This window comes from Penaeus vannamei, chromosome 15 (assembly GCF_042767895.1).
Source record: "Penaeus vannamei isolate JL-2024 chromosome 15, ASM4276789v1, whole genome shotgun sequence".
NCBI lineage: Eukaryota > Metazoa > Arthropoda > Malacostraca > Decapoda > Penaeidae > Penaeus > Penaeus vannamei.
Window position 1 is genome coordinate 39,952,797 of NC_091563.1, and position 2,500 is coordinate 39,955,296.

Consider the following 2,500-nt stretch of genomic DNA (forward strand, 5'->3'; position numbering starts at 1 on the left):
CTACTAATAATAATTATGACACCAATAATAAGAATAATGACAAAATGAAGAAGCAAATAATGATTATAAAAAGAAGGAGAAGATGAAGAGTGATGATAATAATAACAACCCAAAGAAAAAGAATGATAAAAAAGAACGAGAGAAAAGACGAAATAACAACATCCACTTACCTTTATTTGAAATGAAAATGTTCACACTCGGAAACTCCAAGACATCAGTAAATCTCTTGAAAAACATTTTCCCGATGGAGGTTTCCAGAAACCCGTGACTCGGACCGGCCAATGACAGCAAGGCAATACTCAATGATAAGTACTTCAGGAACTCCATGATAGCTAGGAAGAAAAGGAAAGATTGTATGTGATGATGGTGGCAATACTCAATGATAAGTACTTCAGGAACTCCATGATAGCTAGGAAGAAAAGGAAAGATTGTATGTGATGATGGTGATGAATGGTGCCGGTGAATGATGGAGATTGGTGGTGGTGATGATAAGGATTGTGGTAATAGAAATAATAGTAGGAATGAATATAACAATGGTGATAATGATAATAATAATGAAAATAAAATCAATAATGATACTGATAATATTGAGGAGGGTAATGATAATAGTGATGATATAACAATAATAATGATAATGATAGTAGTAATAGTGAAGATAATAATGATAAAATCAATAGTAATGATGATATTGAGGAGAGTAATGATAACAATGATAATAATAATGATAGTACTAGTGAAGATAATGATGATGAAAATAACAACAATTATTGCTAATACTACAACTACTACGAACAGGAATAATGATAATGATCATAATATTACATGACATACAAAACTTCCAAATTATCTTTAAGAGATGTCTTGACCTTATAAACACAAGAACCGCATAGAGATGTGTGAAGTTGGAGATTTTCATACAGATTGCCAAGTGAATAAAGCATGACACGTATGACATGACGCTAATAGCAACGTTTTTTTTTACCTGTCAGATATCTACATCGATGACTGTGTCTCATTCATTGCCTTTATTCATTATTATCATTATTATTATTATTATTATTATTATTATTATTATTATTTTAATTATCATTGTTATTATCATTATTATTATTATTATTATTATTATTATTATTATTATTATTATCATTATTATTATTATTATCATTATTATTATTATCATTATTGTTGTTGTTATCAGTTTTATTATTACTATAATGATAATTATTATCATTATCATTTTTATTATTACTATAATTATAATAGTTATTATTATCATTATTATTATCTTCATTTTTATTGTTGTTCTTACTCAAATTTCATTACAAAGTCATTGTGGAATCTTGTACTTGTAGGAAAGCAATGATAATAATGATAATGATGCTGATGATGATAATGAAAATGACTGTGAAACTGATAACAACAATAATAATAATGATAGTAATAATAAAAGATAATAATAATGATAAAAATGATAATAAAAGAAATAATGATAATAAAAATAATGGCGATTAAAATATAAAAATAGTGAAAATAATAATGATAATGCTGATAATAATGAAAATAATCATAATAACTGTAATAATAGAATTGATAATGATGATGCTAATAATAATCACAATAATAGAAAAAATAACAAAAACAGTAATGATAATCATAATGATACTGATGGTAATGATAATAATGATAATTGGCAATAACAATAATGATAATAATAATAATAATAATAATAATAATAATAATAATGATAGTAATGATAACAATTGTTATAATAACAATAATATTCATGAAAACAATAATGATAGTAATATTAACAACAGCAATAACAATAATGATAACAATAATAATGCTAATAATAATAATAATGCTAATAATAATAATAATGCTAATAATAATAATAAGCTAATAATAATGATTATGCTAATACTAATCCTAATAATAATGCTAATGCTAATAATAATGATAATGATAATAATAATAATGATAATGACAATTAAAACAATAATAATAATGATGATAATGATAATAATAACAACAACAATGATAATAATAACAACAATAATAATAACAGCAACAACCAGCAACAATCAACAATGAGAATACATACACAGTATCGACAAAAATAACAAAGATGGAGGACTATCAAAGGCAGCACCACGTTAAACACAAATTTGATAAGAAATACATTAAGATCCTTTCCTCTCATAAAATATATTACACTTTCGTTGGCTTGGATCAACAAACTATGTATAATGATGGCAGGAAAGGCGTGAATCCTATTCTTACAATACGATAAAAGGACTTACTTTCTAATAGGGTGAGTACTACCAGGTGGGAGAGGTATCAAGGTGGGAAAGGTACCAATGTGGGAAAGGTACCAAGGTGAGACAGGTACCAAGTGTGAAAGGTACCAAGGTAAAGAAGGTATCAAGGTGAGAACAACCAGGTGAGAAAGGTACCAGGTGAGAGAGGTACCAAGGTGAGAATGGTACCAAGGTGAGGA

At 26.4% G+C, this 2,500-nt stretch overlaps 1 protein-coding gene across 1 annotated transcript in view; it reads right to left on the bottom strand.

Moving 5' to 3' along the window:
* LOC113817448 (glutamate receptor ionotropic, kainate 2) overlaps positions 1-2,500 on the bottom strand; it is a 37,847-nt gene that overhangs the window by 35,087 nt on the left and 260 nt on the right. The window contains exons 1-2 of the mRNA XM_070130764.1: positions 2,304-2,500; positions 171-332 (exon numbers count right to left, since the gene is read on the bottom strand). The exon at positions 2,304-2,500 is cut by the window's right edge and continues 260 nt beyond it. Of these exons, the coding sequence (XP_069986865.1) occupies positions 171-327 (157 nt within the window). The 5' untranslated portion in view covers positions 328-332; positions 2,304-2,500. The remainder of the gene's footprint in view (positions 1-170; positions 333-2,303) is intronic.